The 23,025-nt window shown below is 33.6% G+C and overlaps 1 protein-coding gene across 6 annotated transcripts in view; it reads right to left on the bottom strand.

The window, feature by feature from the left end:
- The window catches only part of PMS1 (PMS1 homolog 1, mismatch repair system component), a 90,552-nt gene that overhangs the window by 61,769 nt on the left and 5,758 nt on the right, over window positions 1-23,025 (bottom strand). For 3 of the 6 annotated variants that reach the window (XM_072961303.1, XM_072961307.1, XM_072961304.1), the window contains 3 exons: window positions 22,678-22,828; window positions 19,680-19,862; window positions 8,464-8,581 (listed from right to left, as the gene is read on the bottom strand). In XM_072961303.1, coding sequence (XP_072817404.1) covers window positions 8,464-8,581; window positions 19,680-19,862; window positions 22,678-22,809 — 433 coding nt within the window. In that variant the 5' untranslated portion in view covers window positions 22,810-22,828. The remainder of the gene's footprint in view (window positions 1-8,463; window positions 8,582-19,679; window positions 19,863-22,677; window positions 22,829-23,025) is intronic. The other 3 variants (XM_072961306.1, XM_072961305.1, XM_072961308.1) reach the window with 1 other exon arrangement.

The raw sequence follows: 23,025 nt of genomic DNA, 5'->3' as shown, positions 1-23,025 counted from the left end.
AATGAGGTATCATCTCACATCAGTCAGAGTGGCCATCACTAAAAAGTGCACAAATGTTAAGTGCTGGAGAGGGTGTGGAAAGAAGGGAACCCTCCTACACTGTTCTTGGGAATGTTGTTCAGTGCAGCCACAGTGGAAAACAGTATGGAAATTCCTCAAAAAAAAACTAAAAATAGACTTATCAAATGATCCAGCAATCCCATTTCTGGGCATATACCCAGAGGAAACTCTAATTCAAAAAGATACATGGACCCCAATGTTCAAGCAGTGTTATTTACAATAGCCAAGATAATGAAGTAACCTTAAGTGTCCATGAACAGATGAATGGATAAAGAAAACGTGGTGTGTGTGTGTGTGTACACAGGTATATTTTATGGGTGTTTTTATATATTTATATACACACATACATACAAAGGATATTACCTTACCATAAAAAAGAAAGTTTGCCATTTGCAACAACACGGATGGACCTAGAGAGTACTGTGCTTAGTGAAATCAGTCAGACTGAGAAAGACAAATACTGTATGATTTCATTTATATGTAGAATCTAAACAACAAAACAAATGAATGAATATAGCAAAACAGATTCACAGATGTAGAGAACAAACTACTTGTTACCAGTGGGGAGAGGGAAGAGAGAAAGGGAAAATAAGGGTAGCGGATTAAGAGGTACAAACTACTATGTATAAAAGAAATAAACTACAAAGATACAGCAGAGGGTATAGTACAGGGAATACAGCCAATATTTTAAAATAACTTTAAATGACCACATGATCATCTCAACAGATGCAGAAAAAGCATTTGATAAAATTCAACACCCATTTATGATAAAAACTCTCACCAAAGTGGGTATAGAGGGAACATATCTCAACATCGTAAAAGCTATGTATGACAAACCTACAGCCAGCATAGTACTCAACGGTGAAAAATTCAAAAGCTTCCCACTAAAATCTGGGAAAAGACAAGGATGCCCACTATCACCACTCCTAGTCAACAAAGTCTTGGAAGTCCTAGCCACAGCAATCAGGCAAGAATGAGAAATAAAAGGGATCCAAATTGGAAAAGAAGAGGTAAAAGTGTCACTATATGCCAACAACATGTTACTATATATAGAAGACCCTAAAAGGTCCACACAAAAACTACTAGAGCTGATCGAAGAACTCAGCAAGGCAGCAGGTTACAAGATAAACGTTCAAAGATCAGTCGCATTTCTTTACACTAATGATGAATCAACAGAAAAAGAAAGTAAAGAAATAATCCCCTTTAAAATAGCACCCAAAGGAATAAAATACTTAGGAATAAGTCTAACTGAGGTGAAAGAATTATACACAGAAAACTATAAACCACTGATGAAGGAAATTAAAGAAGACTTTAAAAAATGGAAAGATATCCCATGCTCTTGGATGGGAAGAATCAATATTGTTAAAATGGTCACACTGCCCAAGGCAATCTACAGATTTAATGCAATCCCTATCCAATTACCCAGGACATATTTCACAGAACTAGAACAAATCATAATAAAATTTATATGGAACCACCAAAGACCTAGAATTGCCAAAGCATTACTGAAGAGAAAGAAAGAGGCTGGAGGAATAACTCTCCCAGACTTCAGTCAATACTATAGAGCTACAGTAATCAAAACAGCATAGTATTGGTACAAAAACAGACATATATAGACCAATGGAACAGAATAGAGAGCCCAGAAATGAACCCACAAACTTTTGGTCATCTTCAACAAAGGAGGCAAGAATATACAATGGAATAAAGACAGTCTCTTCAGCAAATGGTGTTGGGAAAACTGGACAGCAGCACATAAAGCCATGAAGCTAGAACACTCCCTTACACCATACACAAAAATAAACTCAAAATGGATCAAAGACTTAAACGGAAGACAAGATACAATAAACCTCCTAGAAGAAAATATAGGCAAAACATTATCTGACATACATCTCAAAAATGTTCTCCTAGAACAGTCTACCCAAGCAATAGAAATAAAAGCAAGAATAAACAAATGGGACCTGATGAAACTTACAAGCTTCTGTACAGTAAAGGAAACCATAAGTAAAACAAAATGACAACCTACGGAATGGGAGAAAATTTTTGTAAATGAAACCAACAAAGGCTTATCTCCAGAATATATAAGCAGCTCACACAACTTAATAAGAAAAAAACAAACAACCCAATCCAAAAATGGGCAGAAGACCTAAACAAGCAATTCTCCAAGAAATACAAACGATCAATAGGCACAGGAAAAAATGCTCAATATCACTAATTATCAGAGAAATGCAAATCTAAACTACAATGAGGTATCACCTCACACCAGTCAGAATGGCCATCATTCAAAAATCCACAAATGACAAATGCTGGAGAGGCTGTGGAGAAAAGGGAACCCTCCTACACTGTTGGTGGGAATGCAGTTTGGTACAGCCACTGTGGAAAACAGTATGGAGATTCCTCAAAAGACTAGGAATAGACTTACCATATGACCCAGGAATCCTGCTCCTGGGCATATATCCAAAAGGAACCCTACTTCAAAATGAGACCTGCACCCCAATGTTCATAGCAGCACTATTTACAATAGCCAAGACATGGAAACAGCCTAAATGTCCATCAACAGGTGACTGGATAAAGAAGATGTGGTATACTTATACAATGGAATACTATTCAGTCATAAAAACCGACAACATAATGCCATTTGCAGCAACATGGATGCTCCTGGAGAATGTCATTCTAAGTGAAGTAAGCCAGAAAGAGAAAGAAAAATACCATATGAGATCACTCATATGTGGAATCTAAAAAAAAACAAAAAAACAAAAAAACAAAAAAACCCCACAAAGCATAAATACAAAACAGAAACAGACTCATAGACAAAGAATACAACTTGTGGTTGCCAAGGGGGCAGGGGGTGGGAAGGGATAGACTAGGATTTCAAAATGTAGACAAGATTATACTGTATAGCACAGGGAAATATATACAAGATCTTATGGTAGCTCACAGAGCAAAAAAATGACAATGAATATATATATGTTCATGTATAACTGAAAAATTGTGCTCTAACTGGAATTTGACACAACATTGTAAAATGATTATAAATCAATAAAAAATGAAAAAAAAACTTTAAATGGAATATAATGTATAAAAATACTGAATCACTGTTATACACCTGAAACTAATACACTATAAATCAATTATATTTCAAAAAAAAGAAAACAGAAAAAAGCTGAATAAAAGTATAAAAATTATACTGCTTGAGTGGTTAATAACTACCTTTTGTTGGAAAAAAAAAACAACACACAAAATAAATGGTTGTTTTCTCATGACCATATAGTATAAGCCTGTGTTTTTCAAATACTGAGGAACTTTTAAAACTACCAGTCACCAGCTAATCCAGACTTATTAAATCAACCTCCTTTAATTAATGATTCCAATTAATGTAAAGCAGTGTTGAAAAACAAAGCACTGAAAAGTCAGAAAATCAATTTACTGTAGTTTCTCAAACTTGGCACTACTGACTTTTGTTGTGGGGGCTATTCTCTGCACTGCAAGATGTGCAGCTGCATTCCTGGGCTCTAACGACTAGATGCTATCTGCACCCAATTCAGTTGTGACAATCAAAAATGTCTCCAGACACCATCAAAAGTGCCCTGGGGGAAAAACTGCCCTTGGTTGAGAATCAGTGATTCAGCATACCGCAACTAGCTTTAAAAATAATAAAATACAAGTAGATTAAAGGAAAACAGAAACAGAGGTACTACATATAGTAAGGATATATATTGTATCAAGAATTTTTGCTTTGATTAGATTTGTGTAAACTGGGTTGTTATATAAAATACATTTCTTACTATGAATCAGAATTTTAAAAAACCCTGAAAGTTTGTATAATAGGTCAATCTTTGACCTACTGCTCGTAACAAAGAGTAAAAACACAAAGAAATGGCAATCATGAGGCAAATATAAAACTTAGAAAGCTTAGCATAAAGCTAGAAGTTTCAGGAAGAGAAAAAGAAACAAATGGAGATGTAATTAAAGAATAGAAGAAAATTTTCTTGAGTTAAAGGTTTGAGTGCAGATTTCAAAAGCTTATCGCATTATATGTAGGAATAAGAAAAAAAAAGATACCACATTCCACTGGAAATTCTAAACTGTAAGGACAAGGAAAATATTTTCCAAAGTTTCAAACAAAACAAGTTCCTTAAGAGGAAAGACTAGCATCAAAATTGTTATCTATAACATTAGAAGATAGACAATCTACAAACTAATGAGGAGTAATTAAGAAAACTACACCTAGTCAAGATACGTATATGGGCAAAATGAAGACAGATTTGGACTTGCAAGGATTTGGAAGCATACTACCTAACTATATTTGATGAAAATAGTGGCAGATGAACACTAACCAAATGACAATTACATCAAAAGAGATTTCATTATACAACAAGATAAGAAAAAAAAATTTGGTGAACAAACAATCTTAAGACCTAAATGTAAACAGAAGATGGCAATGTGGCAGGCATTTGCAATGTAACTGTTAAAGATCCTTGAAATGAAAGAGATATAATGTAGGGGAAAGCCTAACAATAGCTTGGAACTCAATGTTTTAAACGATTATTAGTAACACTGAATAATAACTGGAGTAAAAAAGGTTAAGAATTGTGAATGAAAATATCATCTGCTGTATCGGTAAACAAAGGATGCTGCAGCCATCAAGTCATCAGCCACTATTGCCGCCCCTGACAGTGAAGGGAGGGAACTCAGGATGGAAAAGAACAGGATAGTGGTCCTAGATAGCTAGATGCATATCAAAGGCATGATTTCAATGAGCCCAGACTTTTGCATTTTTCCATATGCAGAAAAGCACTAAATTCTTTAACTTGAGATACCTGGTTTTCTTTAATTAATAGTAATCCTTTAATGTTCCAACTACCTGGTCTCTGCTGCAAAACTCCTGTTATGTCCTGCCTCCTCCCCTGCCTCTTGGGAGCAGTCTCTCAGAGAGATCGGAGAGGCAGCATCCCAGGCTTAAGTCCTCAGAAATGTCCGCTGAATAAAATGTAACTCTCAACTTTTAGGCTGTGCTTTTTAAAATTTTCTCAGTTGACAGAATAAAAAGGAATAAAGCTTACAGGGCCCCATAGAAAGCAGGTAGAAATCAGTAGGGCAAAATATGTGTTTATGAAGGAAAAGATATGTTGACTTTTAAATATATGTTATACATCAAAGACCTTTTAAATATATGTTATACATCAAAGACACTGTACATAATCCATATGTCAACTGATAAATTACTACTTTAGTAGCTAAAAATATTCTCTCTGAACAAATTGACAATTACCAATAAGCCAAAAATTACATATGCTTGAATAAAGCCTAATGATGGAAAATTCTGCTACTTGCAAATGAAACGTATATCCTTAAAAAAGGTACCAAGAAATATTGGTCAATAGGGAGGAGGCCCTAGTACACTATCGTATTTTACAAGAGAACTGCTCAGGTCTCTAACTTTAGCACATTCTATAAACACCAGAATTAAACTGTAGTCCTGTAATATGCTCCCTGTTATATTTTTACATGTCCCTATCTTATGCCATTTATAAAAGCAGCTATTTATATTCCTAATGTAAAGAGAGGTGTAGTAACTTGAATATATCATATCAGAGTTTTCTTACACTACTTAATGAATAAAGTTCTATTCTCTAGAGAAAAAAATCTTTCAATACATGGATAATAACACACAGCAAGGATTTACAAAAAACATGATGCTCTACTCTAATAGAAGGGTTGGGAAAGGATATACCATGATCAGAGTACTTTTAACATACTACTTTTGATATCGGAGAAATTCATAAGGCAGAAGTACTAGGAGGTGTTAAAAGAATTTGTCCAGGAGGGTAAATCAATTTAGAAAGCTTAATACTGATTACCTAGGGTAAACGGAATAGAATGATGACAGAAAAAAGATGACCAAAACAAGTAATTTAGTCAGAGTTCTTGGTAAAAGAATTTAAAAGCTGGAAACTTATTTTTTGCATTTCTTGTTAATTTTAAAAATGTCTTAAAATAGAAGTGAATAGAAGGTAAGGGTAATTTAAAATGACATACTGTTAAACACATAAATCATTTTAAATAGTTAAGTTAATCCATAAAACAAATACCTACATCTGGGAAAAGCAGAACTGGAATCTCTAATAAACTATTTTAAACACTTAAAAATATGTTTTAAAGGGGTAATGAATTTTCCAATACCTAGGAAAGATTTTGCTGTAAGTTTTCCCTGCACCTACAGTTAGACTATCTACAGGTGTCATTATCCTGACAGATAGTATGAGGAGTAACTGCTAAGCATGGATGTTCACACCACAGCAGAAATTAATCTACGAGAACCCTTAATGCACAGGTATTAATTAGGATGGTTGTACTGTAGTTTTATCTTACACAGAAAATATTTAAATGGAAGCTGAATGACAGCTGGTGGTGAAATGTGAGTCTGTGATTCAATCACTCAAAAACTATCAGCACTAAAGCAATAAAAATGTAAAAAGGTTTTTGAAAAGTGCTTCTGGATTTCTATAATATGTCCATCTACAGCAGTAAGAAACTAAGAGCTTGATTTTTCTGTTGTTTTCCTAGACAATCAACTATAACTAGAGGGGAAAAAAGTGAGTTATGAAAGGCAGTTACTAGTTTCATAGCTACTAACCTTCTAAGTAGGTTGGTTCTTAAGAGAAAAGGAATATGCTAAAGAAATTAATGTTCACTTACTGACTGTAGAAATTTCTTAATGTGCATACCTGATCTCACTTACTAAAAGTAGAAGACTTAGGTCAGCAAGAAAAAATCAATCAGCAAACGGGCAAAGACTGGAAGGATTCCATACTTAAGGATTGTTATTTCATAGTTCCCATGGAGATGAATACAGAAAAGCATGAGAAGTATGAGTGATGCAGAGTCACTGGCCATCCAGATTAGACTAGCAACTACTAAGATAAAAATACATTTAAGTTTTATAAGGTGACTAGATTACTTCAAAGTACTTTACTGGATAGCCACTCAAATGTCTCCTAATGGTTTCCTAATTTGAACTCTTAAGAACTGGAGTCAGAGGATTTTTGGATAAAGATACTAAAAAATGCATATTAAAAAATGCCTTCTCTTTGTCTTTATCTTTAGTACATAAAAAATAAAAAGAATCACAACCTATTATTTTTAATTAAAATGTGTACAGAGAGTTAATATATCAAATTAAATCACTATTAGACCTGAGCTCATTTTTATTAACTGAATAATTGTGAAAAAAAAAAGTTAGTTTGTTTTCTTGAAAGTTCTTATTAACTCTTTCCTTTATGTGGATACAAAAATATTAATTCTTAATGGGCAACAGTAATCAGTAACTAATTTGAGGATTTATAAAAAGAGAAAGAATGAGAGAATTTAGTACCAGCATTAAAATACAAGAAAATAAAGTTCAATGAAGAAAGATAGAAGTCATTTGAAAAAAATAAATCCAATAATTAAACATTAAAAACGGAGGAGAGAAACCAGAGAAAAAATATAGTGCTTTAATAAATTACAATGAGGGACCAAAAAATTAAAAATGAATTCACAACACAAATTGGAAGGACAAATAGCAAAACAAAAATCCAACAACACAAATGTCCCTTTTCAGATCTAAAAACTCTTTTGAGCATGAGTTTAAGGAGATCATACCTTTAATATTCTCTCAACTCTATACATCTCATTACCAGAAGTAAGCAGGATGAAAAAGATTAAAGGAGATATGTGAAACTCAAGCCTGAAGAGATTTTTCTTTTCTTGTAAGTAAACACATAGTAAACAAATACTAGAGGAGCTTAAAAACACAAGACGTCAATTAAGATGTACTAAAATTACATTAAGTGCATAAAACACTAAAGAATTAAGTTACAAATAGCAAGAATTAATATATTTGCTTCAAATAATACAAAAAGGAAATGACTGAGCATATTGGCTGAAACATTAGCAATGAGTTGATAACTGTTAAAACTGTGATGGGTGAACTATTCTATCTACGTGTACATATGTCTGAAGTTTTCCATAGACAAACATATGAAAATAATATCTTGACAGTATGGTTTATGACCATGATTACTAAATCAATAACGTTTTAGGCATTTCAACAAAATGTTATCCTTCATATATAAAGAAGACACTAGTGATTCAGTAATAGTAAAATAACTGCTCTTATAGTTTTTACAGAATAACTAATATATGTTGTTGTCCAAAGTCTTTCACACAGTTCCTCTTAAGAACAGCTCTAAGTATTTAAAACATTTGTTACTGAAGTAAAGGCTGAATGTTCACTTGGAAGTTAACCAGTCTTTCTCAGAATCAAACCCAAAGCAATACATTTGAATTTAAGGAGTAACAATTTTTAAAAAATAAATAATTTAGACAGAAAAGGCAAAGAATGCTACAAAGCTACTCTCTTACCTTGACCGAGATGTGAAGGTTTTTGAGAAATTATGTAGCCACTGCCATCTAAAACATACTGGGTGCTAAAATTATCAGCAGCTGTCCTTGTTGTAATTAAAACCTGGGGGGAGAAAAACTAATAAAATTATGATTTTTGATATTATAGTAGGCTCTCTGTTAGATTTTAAATAATAATTACATACTTACTTAAGACAGAAAAAAAAGTTTTACTTAGTAAGTTCTTATGATCACTTTTCTTGAAATACTCCTTAGTTACAGTAATAAGCAATAGGCTACCTTACATTTTTTAATGTTGCAAAGTATTGATTTTTTACTTCAAGTATTTTACTTTAATTAAAACAGTCATACACTAACCAGTATACTTGAAATGGCTATTTGCATTACATGTATTATATATGCCTTATACCTGTAAAATCAAATACTTCATGAGGGAAGCTTGCTTTTTTACCAATTTCCATAAATTTGTTGCTAAAGTGAAAAATCCTTTTGTAAAGTGATCATTCCCTCCTCCTTTTACATTCTGTATAAAAGTGTACTTCTGTATTTCAAGTTAATGGTTCAAAAGAATAAAAATATATAAATCATACATATACATATTTATGGGCAATTTTTCTTAAATCTCAGCTTTGAACTCATTGTTTAAATACACATTTTTATTAATTTTAAAAATTAGCATGTCAATAAAAAATTTTTTTAAAAAAGAGGAAACTGCAAACCAATATTCCTGATAAATACAGATGCAAAAATCCTCAACAAAATACTAGCAAACTGAGTTCAGCAGCATGTTAAAAAGATCATACCCCATAATCAAGCAGAAATTTTTCCTGGGATAAAAGGATGTTTCAACATATCAAAGTCAATTAATGTGATACACTGCCTTAAAAGACTGAAGGATTAAAAAATTACAGAACCATTTCAATGAATATTTAAAAAATTGAGGAAATTCAACAATTTTTCATGATAACAACTCTCAATGATTAAGGTATGAAAAGAATTTACCTCAACATAATAAAGGCCATACATGAGAAAAACCAGTTAACATCATACCTAATGGTCAAAAACTGAAAGTGTTTCCTAAGATCACAAATAAGGTAAGGATTTCCACTCTCACCACTTCTATTTAAAATATTCTAGAAGTCCTAGCTAGAGCAACTAGAGAAGAAAAAAATAAATAAAAGGCACCTAAATTGGAAAGGAAGGAGTAAAATTATGTCTCATTGCAGATGGCATGATGTTACATGTAGATAACCCTAAAGAATCCACACACATAAACACACAAAATTGTTAAAATAAATGAATTCACTAAAGCTGCAGGACACAAAATCAACAAACAAAAATCTCTCGTGTTTGTAGACACTAACTCTGAACTATCCATAAAGGAAATTAAGAAAATAATCCTATTTACAATAGCATCAAGAATAATAAAATATTTAGGAATAAAGTTAACCAAGGAAGTGAAAGACCTTGTACACTGAAAACTACAAAACTTCGATCAAAGAAATTAAAGACAAATAAACTGAAAGACATCCTAAAAAAAAAAAAAACTGCATTAAGACATGTAAGTATAAGAACGGATTTCATTCAGCATAAAAATACTTCCTAAGATGTTACAACGATAGACATATAAATTTAAGAGTGTCTGTAGTCTGCTGAGCCACTCTCACTCTCAGTTTTCTATCTATCTACTTTGTAAGATTTTAAAAGTATATAACAATAGTAAAACAATGTTTACAGAAAGTGCCATCGGTGGGGAGTGGGAATGCTGTCAAGAAAAGCAGGGTGGATTCAGAAAAGGGTAACCTCCTCACACTTTTGGTGAGCAATGATGACCCAAAATTGGGAGCAATCGTTCTCATCCATCCTTGGACTCAGCAGAGCTGCTTATCTTAAAATAAATCTATATACTTTAGGAAGAAGCCACAAGGGTACAGCTCCCCTGCTGGAACTTATCTATGTCCAGTTGGGTCTACATTTGATGGGTCTGTCACTATACACTAACTGTGCCCTGATTTACTGTAGGCCAGATGGTTCTGTGGAATATGTGGGTACCATGAAGGGAATACCAGAGTCACCACAATAAAAATATGGCCTCTCTAGGGTACAGTACTAGTAGAGTCTATTAGATTCTCTCTGAGGGTGATGTCCATGAAATCCTTATTAGACAGGCACTGCCTAAAGCTCCTATTTCTGTGATAACTGTTACCCCCAGAAGTTGTACCTGAAACAAAGTTGTAAGCCACCATATACTCTTAAAATGATTGTTTTACTTCTTCCAAAAATATATTTTGTAGTTCAAAAGTTGTATTTTAAAAGTTGAAAACTAATGTCAATCTTCCTTGCTATATCCCAACTCTATTGTGTCCAATAGTGATTTCTTCTAGTAAAGTTCATTCAAAATTGCTAGACTTGGGGGAGGATACAGCTCAGTAGTAGAGCGCACACTTAGCATGCATGAGGTCCTGGGTTCAATCCCCAGTATCTCCATTAAAAATAAATAAATACATATATAAATAATTAAACCTAATTACCTCCCCTCCAAAAAAAGAAAAAAAAATTTAATTGCTAGAGATTTTCTTTCCTGTCTCAAATTTAATTACTCTATGGTTGTCCCTTTAAAATAATTCCACATTTAACCAACCACTTCTCCAAAATGCCAAGGTCAATTGAATTCTATTTCTATTCTCCAAAGAGCTAGCCACCTGACCTAAAGTTGGTGTCACTGAGCAAAGGCAGCCCTGGAACTCTTGAGTTCTAGTACTAACTCTGCCAGTGGCTTGCTAGATTGTCCTGAATAAATGGTTACACTATGATCTTTAAGGGGAGAGAGATCATAAGATGAAGATGCTAATACTTTATAAGGTTACATGGGTTTTTGCTTTAACTACTTCAAAGTATTTTACAGATATTAACTTGTTCATCCTATAAACACATTAGTGAACAATAAATACACTCTAGCCTACATGAATAAACTGAGGTGCTAAAAAGCGAAAAAGGACCTTAGTGGTCATAATGTAACATCCATGTTAAAGTAAAAGAATACAACACAGTATTATTTTCCACTGTCAAAATTTTTTAAACTAGAATGTTTAGAGTACTATGAAAGCTTATTTAGACAGAAAATCCTTTGCAATTCACTGCAGAAGACAGTGAAGGATAACACACATAAGCATGTTTCACAAATTCATGAAATACAGTGTGTTCCTCAGAGGAAGGAATTGTATTTCAATAGTTCATTTCATCATATGACCCTGTGTCCTGGGCAGGAAACTATTTTTTGGACCAGGCACAGGTTCAGGAACGTGTTAGCTACGTAGCAGCTAACATATTCGAATCTACAGTAACTCCACCACCAGAAGTATCTCTAATATTTACAAATTATTGCTGGTGCTTCATACTAGAGACACTGAGGAACTGTGGCAGTGAATGAATCCTAGTGGTGTCAAGAAATAAATTTATTTAAAGAATTTGAAAAGGAGAAGTTTACTTTAGAAGGAGAGGTTTCTAGAATTCCTTAGAGGTTATATTAGTTATCAGTTATAGAAAACTGACTCTGTGGTCCAGTTTCTGAGTTTCAAGAAATTATAGTACTATTACAAAGTTAAAATTACATAAAAGCATTTAAACATTTGATAAGCACCATTTTTCTCAATGTTTTTAGATAGAAAGCAAATTAAACATTTAGGATATATCCTCGTAATTCATGCAAAAGAATGCTCTCTTGGCAAAAATTCATTTAAGATAATTCAAGTTTGGTAGGTTTTTTTTTTTAACTGACTTTTGGATGAATACTTTGGCAAGAAATATGAGTCTAAAAACTAAGGTAATGTTCCTCATGATTCAGCTGAAATACAGATTTTGCCTGGATCATTGAAATGTCTTTCTTTCCCTGCATGAGTATGCCTGCCTGCCTGCACATACCTGTACACTAATATAAGCCCTCTGACTTCAGAGCCTTCTCCCAGATACTCCACTGTGGCAGACTAACAACAGGGAGATCTTGGCCCTGGCTTTTCTCCTTGCAAGGATATAGGAAGCAGGATATACCAACTGTTCCAAAAATTCTGTGCCTATTCTAACTAGAGCCCTACCACCATGGTTCTAAAGGACACAAGAGGTACCCTAATACTGTGGGACAGGAAGCAGGAACCATCAGAATGAAGATTGGGGTTTCCCTCTCCTCTTTCACAGCTATGTGGGACCATAAATAAGGGAGTCTCAATTTTCATCTTCAAAATCAAAGACTTAGCTTCCCATTTTGCCTCCTTTAAGCTGTGGAGGTTTCATGTAATGTAAAATAAAAACAAACCTATAGGTCCCTTATCACCTCTTCACAAAATTATGCCTAATACATACAGTTCACAAATTCAGTAACAAAAAAAACCAAACAACCTAATCAAAAAAATAGGCAGAACACCTAAACAGACATTACTCCGGTGAAGACGTACAAATGGCCAATAGGCACATGAAAAGATGCACAATATCGCTAATTATCAGAGAAATGCAAATCAAAACTATAGTGAATTATCACTTCATATCAGTCAGAATGGCCATCACTAAAAAGTCCACAAAAGATAAATGCTGGAGAGGGTGTGGAGAAAAGGGAACCGTCTTACACTGTTGGTGGGAATGTAGTTTGGTGCAGTCATTATGGAAAGCTGTGGATATTCCTCAAAAAAAAAAAAAAAAAACCCTAAAAATAGACTTCCCCTATGATCTAGCAATTACCCAGAGGAAACTCTAATTCAAAAAGATACATGCACCCCAATGTTCATAGCAACACTATTTATAATAGCCAAGAAATGGAAGCAAAGTAAATGTCCACTGACAGAGGACTGAATAAAGAAATTGTGGTATACACATACACACACACACACACACACACACACACACACACACACAGAAATACTACTCAGCCATAAAAAAGAATGAAATAATACCATTTGCAGCAACATGGATGGACATGGAGATCATCATACTAAGTGAATTATGCCAAAAAGAGAAAGAAAATTACCGTATATCACTTACACGTGGAATTTTTGAAAAATGAACTTTTTTACAAAATGACTCATAGACATAGAAAACAAAGTTAGGTTTCCATGAGAAAGTGGGTAGGGAGGATAAACTGGGAGTTCGGGATTTGTAGATACAAACTACTATATATACAATAGATAAACAACAAGGTCCTACTGTATAGCACAGGAATACAATATCTTGTAATAGCCTATAATGAAAAAGAATATGAAAAGGAATATATTTATGTATAAATGAATCACTGTGCTATACACCAGAAATTGATACATTGTAAACTGACTATACTTCAATTTTAAAAAATTATGCATAATGACCTTGATAGATCAGAATAATACTCAGCACACTATAACCACTTTAAAAATGTTAGATGAATGAATCAAAATAAACATGAGTGTTATACATAGGATGGCTGGTAACTCTTCTCATTCACCTGAGGGAAAAACAAGAGGAAAAAATGAACTTGAACTAGAGAATCAAGACCACTGATGAGAATTAGAAGGAAAATACCTAAGAAATGGCCATCAAATTTTAGAAAGGGTTTCCCCAAAATGCTGAGGAGTCTGCACAGACTTTGAAAGTTAAGGTGAACTACTGCTTACCAAGAAGAGAATGAGCAAACCTGGTGATACTATCATGTATGATACAGATGCATACTACTTTTCACATTCAAGTCCAGAGTAAAAGTAAGTTTCATCTGTATGGCACATGACCATATTTGAGATACTTTAATATGTATTATTTCATTTGACCCTCAAATCATTATCTTCACTTTACAGATTAAAAAAACATATAGAATTAGATGTATTTTATATTTCTCCACCCAATTTTGCTGCAAGTCTAGTTATTTTTGTCTTTTTAAAACTAAAATTAACATCTTTAAAATAACCTAATAAAAAATGTCAACAGTCAAAGTTTTGGGCTTACTAGTGTGACAAAATGACATCTCAATTACACATTATCAATCTACTGAGCCTGAGATGATTTACATCTGTAAGACTTTAAAATTATCTGCATTAGTTTGGCAGATAAAATAACCAAATCACTAATTTTTATTATGTAATTGCAATCTGTATCCAAGTATTTTCAAAATAAATTGGAACCTTTAAAATAAACATGAAACTTCTATACCTGAAACTTCAATTGCTTCTGAATGAAGAATATTAAGTTTAAAAATTGAATTTTTTCCCCAAAAAGCACTCATTAATTTGTCTTCCTGAATAGCAGCTTTTACTTTCAAATGTAATTTATCTTTACAAGCATATATTACTTTCTGTGTTTCTGAAATACTATTCAAAATTTTCCCACATAAATTGCAACTTGACTACTCCTTGATAACCTATCTTTGAGCTTACCATTGCAGGTCTAAACATTTATTATTTTAATGTGAGGTATTTTTAAACTTATACTTCTTTCAATCTTTTAAATTGAAGTATAGTCAATTACAATGTGTCAATTTCTGGTGTACAGCATAATGTCCCTGTCATGTATACATATACATATATGTTTTCATATTCTTTTTCATTAAAGGCTATTACAAGATATTGAATATGGTTCCCTGTGCTATTTAGAAGAAATGTTTTTAAAAATCTATATTTATATATAGTGGTTAACACCTGGAAATCTCAAACTTCTAAATTAACCCTTCCCACCACCTTTTCCCAGTAACCATAAGATTGTTTACTATGTCTGTGAGTCTGTTTCTTTTGTAGATGGGTTCTTAGTGTCCTCTTTTTTCTTTTTTAGAGTCCACATATGAGTGATATCATATGGTATTTTTCTTTCTCTTTCCAGCTTACTTCACTTAGAATGACAATCTCCAGGTTCATCCATGTTGCTGCAAATGGCATTATTCTATTTTATCACTGAGTAGTATTCCACTGTATAAATTAACCACAACTTCTTTATCCAGTCATCTGTCCATGGACATTTAGGTTGCTTCCATGTCTCGGCTATTGTAAAACTTATAAATTATAAATACCTTTCTAAGCATGCTAGTAAGAAGACAGCATGACCTAGTCTGGAAAACTCAGTACTGAGAGGCATAAAATCAGAACTGAATTTTTGGGTTTGCTATGGACACATTATATGTTCCTAAATAACAGGTCACAATTTTCATATTCCATTTACTTTAATGTGCACAGCTCCTCCGTGTAAACTACTTAACAGAGCACCCTGCATGCACTAGACAATGAAATATTAACTGACTGATTATTAGACTGTATTTTGAAGTTGGGGTGAGAAAACCTGGCTTTTCGTTTCACAAGACCTCATTTTTCTTATCAGCAATATGAGAAGACTAAATCATAAAAGACCTACACTGTAGGGTGGCTTACCTTCGAAGCCAACTGAGATGGAGACTAGTGAGCAGGAAGTTTACTGGGATGTGCTCTGGAGAGGATCACTCGCAGGAGCAGGGCAGAAGGAGAACAAGGCCTTGACCGACCCCAAGGGGGCACTCTGAAGCAGAGATAGCATGGTAGAGTTGTTCTGAATTGAATAGGGCCTTTACAACCCCTCATCAACCAGTGATTGGGTGCAGGCTGCCCTGTATGAGGTGGGTAAAGTAACTCTCTCCAGCTGAGGCAAGGGTAATCTCTAGAGGGAGACAGCTTTGAGTGTTCAGTCACCAATATTTGGCAGAGCTGAGGGAATGAGTGGTCAGTCCTGAAGAAGAGGATCTATGCAGTGCACCAGTGTCCACTATTAATATGAGTCCCTTCCAATTCTGTATTTCCTTTGGCTTTCATAAACAGTCAAAGCTAAGTCAACAAAAAAATGTGTCTGTGATAAAATAATACATACTGTAAGATTCCATTTAGATCACGTTCAAGTACAGGTAGAACTAATCTCTGCTGAAAGAGGTCAGACTAGCCATTACCTTTGAGGCATACCAAATGGGAAGGGGCATGAGAGAACCTTCAGGGGTGCTGATAATGGTCTGTATGTTGATCTAAAGTATACAAACATAAAAATTCACACACATAAATATCTATATGTGGTTTTTCCAAAGGCTTACAAGAGAAGAGAGTCCATAAAATGCTGTTAACATTTTCTAAGATAAACACTTGGCATTGCAATGTGTAAACTGAACATAATTTTTAAAGCTTATAGTTTTCTATTATTGTGATACTTTGACAATTCTTTTATTTCTTTTATAATTCTGATGAACAAAATTATTTTAAGTATTCATACTCAAGGCCAAATACTTCAAAAATGAAACAAGACAAATGATAAACTTGGATAACAAGTGGGCTTAAGTAAGCAAATTAAAAAAACAAGATAGTACCACTGAATAAGGACTTGCAAAAATACCATCTGAAATCAGAACTACAGAGATTTGGATAAATCACGGCTTATGTACAATTATTTTAAAAGACTAAGTATAGTACTGCCACCTAGCAGACAAAACTGATAATGACCAATTTCAGTTCTGAAAGGTTATGTATATATATCTTACAGAAAATACAGAAACGCTGCATTATATATTATTCAACAATACTTGTCAAAATAAAACCTAACTACTATCCACCAAATTTAGACAACAGCTAAAAAATCAAGTACTTTGGTTCTCAAACAAATCATATAATTTCTAAAATAGCCGCTTAGGACTCAAACAGTAACACTAGTATTGGGAGCTTCAGAGCTTCCCTGGTACAAATCCCATTCCATTTTAAAAACAGATTCTCTCTACAAGATTCCACGGCTGTAAGTCCCCAGATACAATCTCTGAGGAGAAAAATGGGCAATGTCCAGTTGTACTCCCTAGTTGCTCTTCCCTAAAATCTATTTGCAGACTCTGAACTCTAAATAAAGCAAATGCTGAGAAACATAGAAGCATAAGGTATGCTAGATTTTGTATAGAAGTTTTAAGCAAAATGCACTTAAGGAATGACAAAGTCTTTTCTCCTTTACTGATGTCTGAACATCTGGATTCTAACAAGCAAGGGGCCCCAGTCCTCTGTGCTAGAACAGCAAAATCTCCCACTTTAAACTCCACCTCCTCCTCAAACCACATTTTTTTTTCTTTCTTACTGAGGCATCAGCTTACAGAGCTCGAAGTCAAAGAGTAAATGAATAACTAGCTGGCACCCTTTCCACAAAAAATGGAGAAAACCTACACTATGCCCATACTCTTAAGGGCACAAGGGCCAAGGAAAGATCAAATAAGCCTGGAGAATACATGGCTGCTGGGGAGACTAGGCTACATAATAGATGAGTGTCATGTCCTTGACACTTTTCTGGGAAAATAAGTGTAAAGTCCTATCATTTTATGGCATCTGAACATTCTCACCCAAACAGGGTCTGCCAGCCTAAGCACAAATGAAAGCATACACAGCCACCAGGTAAACTTAGATAGCCAAAGAGACTCTCATAATTACAAGATCACTTACTGGCAGACACTATCATACTATGAAACAGCCTAACATACACAGAGTAACAGTACAGCACAAAGAAACTAGTACAGGATCATGTGATCAAACATAACTGAGATACATGGATATGAAAGGATCATGGTTCTAGATGGGCTTTGTCACAAACTAGCTATGTAATCTAGGGAAGAGTCAGTGAAGTATAATTGGAACTATGGAGTGGGTCAGGCACTGAACTAAGGGGTTTGTATCAATGAAAACACCTAACTAGTAATCAGGACAGCAAAGTTCTAGCTAAGGTTTAGGCTAAGTCAATTCACATCTCTAGAGCACAGTCTAAATATGTGTATTGACTAGAGTGGTGTATCCAGAGTGCGTTCTACAGCACAACAACAGAATAACTGATACACGACTCAATAAAAGGGTTTCACAGTTTCAAGTAAGTGCAGTAAATGTCCCTACTATAAACCACCAACCTTAGAGATTCACAATTCACTTCAGCAAAGGTGCTGAGAAGTGCTTATAGTTACGTTTAATTTTAATAAACCAAGCCAATGAATCACTAAACCGCTTTTTCTTCCTATAAATATTAACACTGAAAAACATTCTTTGCCATTCCTAAAAAAGTTAGAGAATTACAATAGTCTCCCATAATCTACAGAGGATATGTTCCAAGACCCCCAGTGGATGCCTGAAACTGTAGATAGCACCAAAAGCTAAATATACTGTTTTTTCCCTATGTTTATACCTATGATAAAGTTTAATTTAAAATCATGCACAGTAAGAGAATACCTGAATTGCCAGCATCATTGTTCTTGCATTTTGGGGCCATTATTAAGTAGAACAAGGGTTCTTTTGAACATAAGCACTTCGATACCCTGACAGTAGATTTGATAACCTAGACGGCTGCTAAGTGACTGATAGGCAGACTGATAGTTGGACTGATATCCAACGTACATACGGAAGACAGAAGGATGACCCACGTCCTAGGCAGGACAGACTGGGATTTTGCAAGATTTCATCACGTTGCTAAGAATGGCACACAATTTAAAATGTATCAACTGTTTATTTCTGGAAATTTCCATTTCGTATTTTCTGGCAGCAGTTGACTGTGGGTAACTGAAAGCACAGAAAGCAAAACTGTGGATAAGGGCGGACTACTGCACTGTCTGACCCAGCGATTCTACTCTGGGTATATACCCAAAAAAGTGAGAGCAGGGACTCAAATAGACATTTGTACATCAATACTCATAGCGGCCTTATTCACAATAGCCAAGTGGTGGTATCAACCCAAATGTCCACTGACAGATGAATGGATAAACAAAAAGTGGTTTATACATATAATGAAATACCACTCAACCTGAAGAAGGAATGAAATTCTGATAGATGTTACAACATGTACGAACCTTGAAGATATTATGAGGAGTGAAATAACCCAGATGCAAAAGGACAAATACTGTATGATTCCAATTATATGAGGTACCTAGAATAGTCAAATTCATAGACACAGAAAGTAGAATAGTGGTTACCAGCAGATGGGGGAGAATGGGAATTTATTGTTTAATGCATATAAAGTTTTAGTTTGAGATGATAAAAACGTTCAGGAGATGGATGGTGGGGATGGCTACACAATGTCAATATACTTAATGCTACTGAGTTGTACACTTAAAAATTATTAAAATGGCAAATTTTACATTATGTATATTTTTCATAATAAAAAATACCCTCTTTGCCAAATTCTGGGTGAGTTTTCTCTTATTATAATATTGTGTGATTATGAAACCACTAAATAGTCAATATAAATTACCTTACCTCAGCTATACAACATATTGACCCCAAGGCTTCTCCTCGAAAACCGTAAGTTGTCAAAGTTTCAAGATCCTCATGACTGTTTAACTTTGAGGTGTAGTACTTAATTGCCATTACTGGTGCATCAACAGCCTTGATACCCTCACCATTGTCTCGCACCTCAATTTTATCAAATCCATAGTTCTCCTATGAAAAGTTAAACAATAACATTTAGTATATAAAGACATTAAACTATTATCACATTCAGAAACAGTAACACAAGTGAAATGTTGTCATTTCTCTTTTATGGAAGCTTAACATTAAGGAAGTAAGAGTTTGAATTCTTAACTCTATCAATTCCTAGTTACAGTATAATGGGAAAGTTCCTTGTTTTCCCCAGGCTCAGATTCAACTGTAAAATAAGGAAATCAATCTGATCTTCAAGATTCCCTTGAATTGTTTCAGTATAATAGGCATTTATGTTTAAATTTATGTTTAAACTTGCCTAAAAATATTCTTCTCAATTATGTGTATCTTTGTATATATAATCTATCAAATTAAACAGAATACCTTCACCATCAAAAACAACATCTGGTTCTACCCACTAGGAGTCTAGCAATTATCATTATTCAACCAAATTTTTAATACTTTCCCCCTTGAACTATTTATTGCTTTCATAAGTAAATAAATATTTGCTACACTATAACTTTCTCAACGTCTTTCTGCAAATAGTCACCTAACAGTAAACTGCTAAGAAAAGACACCATATTTGGCAATCTCTGTGCTTTTTTAATTTGAAAATGGAGAAGGAAAAACAACTCAAATAACAGCTTAGTACTTGTAGTCTAACACTAAAAATATGCATACATAACATATACAAAATCTAAATTACTACAGTGATCACACTTTCTATGAATATCATATTCTAAATCTGGTAGCAAGCTTCTATCATAAGCTTTACTTCAAAAAGTTTTATGTCTCTGGACATAAATGTAAATTATAAAGGGAAAAAAATTTTCCTACAGTGACTTTGATATTTAAAAATATCATAACATCTTTTAAATAACATAATCATATAATACTGTATGTGTCATTACTTTTTAGATAAATTAGAAATACTAGGTGTTGAGGGGAGAAACCTAAGATTTAGTTCCTTATCTCTCTCTCAGGCTAAAATTATCCTGGGGGGGTAGGGAGGATTTGACTCAAATGGTAGAGCACATGCTTAGCATGCACAATGTCCTGGGTTCAATCCCCAGTACCACCCCCCTAAAGTTAAATAAATAAATAAACCTAGTTACCCCACCTAAAAAATTAATTAAAATTAACATCCTGGGACTAGCCTGTCTGCTTCATTTTATAGAGAAATAATTAACTACATATATGCAAATTTTTCAATATAAGTAAGAACTCAAGTCACCCAAGTAAAATAACACAAAGATCTGTTTAAATGTTTAAAATAATACCAATTTGTTTAACTTATTAATTATGAAAACATTCCTAGTCAGAACAGTTACTGTATGAAACTATAATAAAACAGGTCTTATTATGTATTGCAACACAGTTATTTATTTTAAAATTCTACAAAGCAGAAACCAGTAAATGTCAAGAGACAAATATACAGCAAGATAAAAATGTGTACTTTACTTTTATGAGAGGACTTCTGTTAGCACTGTAAAAAAATTTTTTTAAACTATTTTTTCCCCAAGGAACTTTAAAAACAAAGACATATGTTTGTTCGACTAAGATTCTTAAGTGAAATTTGTCAGATATAATCCTCTAATTCTATTTAATTATTATCAAGTGTATTCTAATCTGACTGAAATGACTACATAAAATGTCTAAAAAAAGAAATTATCTTTCTTTGGGTTTTATTTAATAATTTTTTTCATGTTTATAAAGCTTTCACTATATTATTTAAAGACAAAGTACAGATTTGATATGGTATAGAAAGTGGTTCTCAGCAGCAACTACAAACTTGTCAGAAACGCAAATATTGGGCCCCACCTAGAATCTGAAATTCTGGGGCCCAGTAACAGTTTTAACAAACTCCCTAAAATTATTCTGATACACCCAAATGTAGTGAGAACCCCCACATAAAGGGAAGATCTAGAATGCATTTTAGGATCAGAAAGACCTGGACTGTAATCTCAGTTCTGTTACTTACTACATACATTACTTTGAGAAAGTTCTTAGAACCTCAATTATTTGTAAAACAGGTACAGGAGTAGCTAATTCATAGAATCTTTATAAGGAGCAACTGGGATTACACATATATAAAATATATGCATGTGTATATGAAAAGGGAAGGTCTCTTTCCTACAAAGGTATTCATATCAGTACTATTTCTAATACCATACCAGAAATAACATGAATATCTGACAATTAGGAAATTACAAAAAAGGTATTCTTACATTCAGTCAACCAAATCTATTTATCATTTATACACTAGACATTGGACAGGTATAGAGGGTACGAAAAAGGAAAAAAGTATAGGCCTTATGTCCATGAGCTAGTAATTTATAATAGGGGAGGAAGACATGCAAACTAGTTTGAATAAATCATAATAAATAAGACAAATCATATGAATGCAAATGATTTAATATGTAGCACCTCAACTGAAAAATGTGAAAACTATGAAGCAACAAGGGACACAGTTCTGAAATAAGATTAGGTGGAAAAATAAAACACAAATGAGAATATGAGAATATATATAACAAGTAAAAATGAGTAATCAAGGATAAATATTAGTAGAAAACACAGACAAATCAAAGTCGTACTTTAAGTGATAGAATTCTAAAGTATAAGTTTTCCTTTATAATTTTCTTTAGCATTACTATAATACTGATTTAAATTAAAATTTATTTTTAAGAATTTATTCTTAAACAAGACAAAGGGTCCAGTATCCTAAGAATGATTAATGGGTACGTAAAGAAAAGAAAGGTAATAGTTTTAAGGAGAAAGCATCGCTCCAATCCTTTTTTGCTTTAATGATACTTGGCAATGTCTCAGGAACACTCACCAGTTTAACGTCTATGCTTGTGGCACCAGCATCCAAGGAGTTTTCAATGAGTTCTTTTACAACACTGACCACTGAGGTGATTACTTGAGAACTTGAAAGGAGTCGAACTGTTGCTGCAGGCAACTGTTTCATTCTAGCTGTTAACAGAGTACTAGAAAATAAAATGTAAGTTGTAAAAATAAAAATTGTTAAACATTCCTAACAGAACTGATGGCAAAAACAACAATAATAAAAGCAGCCCACATTTATAGAGCTTTACTGTATGCCAGGCTCTATGGTTAAGCAATGCAGATTTAAATCATTTATTTCTTACAAATACCCTTTAAAAAAGATTCCGTTAACACCTCC

This window comes from Vicugna pacos, chromosome 5 (genome assembly GCF_048564905.1).
Source record: "Vicugna pacos chromosome 5, VicPac4, whole genome shotgun sequence".
Taxonomy (NCBI): Eukaryota; Metazoa; Chordata; class Mammalia; order Artiodactyla; family Camelidae; genus Vicugna; species Vicugna pacos.
Note: the sequence above shows the minus strand (reverse complement) of the source record. Positions and strands in the feature narration are given on the sequence as shown.